Source organism: Atta cephalotes, assembly GCF_000143395.1.
Source record: "Atta cephalotes unplaced genomic scaffold scaffold00081, whole genome shotgun sequence".
Taxonomy (NCBI): domain Eukaryota; kingdom Metazoa; phylum Arthropoda; class Insecta; order Hymenoptera; family Formicidae; genus Atta; species Atta cephalotes.
The window spans coordinates 443754-445692 of NW_012130145.1; the positions used below are offsets into that span (position 1 = coordinate 443754).

The 1939-nt window shown below is 34.5% G+C and overlaps 1 protein-coding gene and 1 pseudogene across 1 annotated transcript in view; one reads left to right on the forward strand and one right to left on the reverse strand.

The window, feature by feature from the left end:
- The window catches only part of LOC105624530 (cysteine-rich protein 2-binding protein), a 2700-nt gene extending 831 nt beyond the window's left edge, over positions 1-1869 (forward strand). Inside the window, exons 3-6 of the mRNA XM_012205890.1 lie at positions 161-382; positions 450-761; positions 889-1413; positions 1514-1869. Of these exons, the coding sequence (XP_012061280.1) occupies positions 161-382; positions 450-761; positions 889-1413; positions 1514-1869 (1415 nt within the window). The remainder of the gene's footprint in view (positions 1-160; positions 383-449; positions 762-888; positions 1414-1513) is intronic.
- LOC105624562 overlaps positions 1-1939 on the reverse strand; it is a 10706-nt pseudogene that overhangs the window by 6472 nt on the left and 2295 nt on the right.

The following is a 1939-nucleotide window of genomic DNA, read 5'->3' on the forward strand; positions in this document are numbered from 1 at the left end:
GGTACGGTAAGTAGGTAGGTACGTAGACGTACTACTAACTATATAACTAACGTAAATAATAATAATAATATATATATATATATATATATATATATATATATATATATATATATATATATACACATATATACAGTAAAATAGACATAGTGTGTCTTTCTAGATAGCAAAATGATAATGGATAGAAAAAAACACGTTGGTGCAAAATTATCTTGCAAGCCATTAGATAGTCCTGCGCCATCAGATTCTAGTCTCTCAATCGGAGAGGATAGCAACTGTAGTGGAGAACTATTTAAAAATAAAGGCTCCTTGATGTACTCCCATGCATACGTTCAACCTACAGAGACACTATCTAATTTTTTATTGGAAGAGGATGAACCAAATGGTATGTGATAGAAACAACACATTATAAACAATCATAAGATATGCATCAAGAGAATTGTATTTTTTAGATGTGGATATCGAGGATAATGTAATGTCACACAACGATACTGATCTTCCATCCATCTCTGATTTAATACGCGACTGCCAATATGAAAGTAACAATTTTCATTTGGCACAACTGATGGACAACTGTGACTGGTTGTGTAATACGAGTACTTTATCATCAAACTGTAGTGGTGACGAAATTAAAAAAATTAAGGAAGAGGAATATGATGAATACAGTAATGATAGTCCAATTTCCATACAAGAGCAACCTCCAGTTTCTTGGTTTAAAGAAACAAAACGTCGTCAACGACCTTGGTCGAAATCTTTCGTTAACAGTAATTATCTTTTATCGTAAATTGCATGTGTAGCAAATACAAAATACACAAAGTATATATACAAACACACACATACATCATATCACACATGCACACACATACACATGTATATAAACGTACATTCCAGATGAAAAAATACCACGCATGACTCATCAAGAAGAAGCATATTTGTTTCAAAAGGTCAGTAAGACTGATCTGGACAAAGCCCCGCCTGCTATTAGAAGACTATACAGAAAATTAGCAGTACGAAAAACGAAAAGAGAGTATCGGCTTCCTTTGTTGGACGTCGATTGTTTCGGATCTAAATCTGGAGCTCTCATAATGCCGTCGAGAAACAATGATCGGGTATTGGATCGATTTTTTAACGATGACCTAGAATGTATTTTTGAACAAAGATTGCAAGGTTACAATGAACCTACATCTGTACATAGTCCGTACACAAATAGACTTTTGAAGCCATTTATAAGACGAGATACTAGTTGTCAGCCATTATGGTTAAGAATCATGAAAGAATTATGCATGAAAGTAAATAAAACTGATCCGCAATGGGAGCCTTTGCCTAGGGCATCCATCGATTATTCTTACATCAGACCACAACACATTCCAGCCATCAACAGTCTCTGTTGTCAATTCTTTTGGCCTGGTATAGATTGTAAGTGGTATTATTATAATAGATAAATGTATATAACACTATATCTTATACAAAAATATATTATAAAAGATTTATAATTTATTTTATCTCTATATTTTAGTGACTGAATGTTTACAGTATCCAGATTTTACGTGCGTAGTACTGTATAAAAAGTTGGTCATAGGATTTGCGATATTGGTACCATACATTGGCTATAACGAAGCCTACATTTCATTTTTTTTTACACGTCCGGAGTGGCGAAAATCTGGCATCGGCACTTTCATGTTGTACCACTTGATACAAACCTGCATGGGACAAGACGTCACGTTACATGTGTCAGCCACGAATCCCGCTTTAATATTGTACCAAAAATTTGGTTTCAAAGTGGAAGAGTTTGTTCAGGACTTTTATGACAAATACATGCCGCCAAATTCGCGAGAATGCAAGCACGCTCTGTTTTTACGTTTAAGTAGATAATCTTAATTAATAAATTCAGAAATTCTCTCTCTCTCTCTCTCTCTGTCTATCTGTCTCTCCCTCTCTCTCC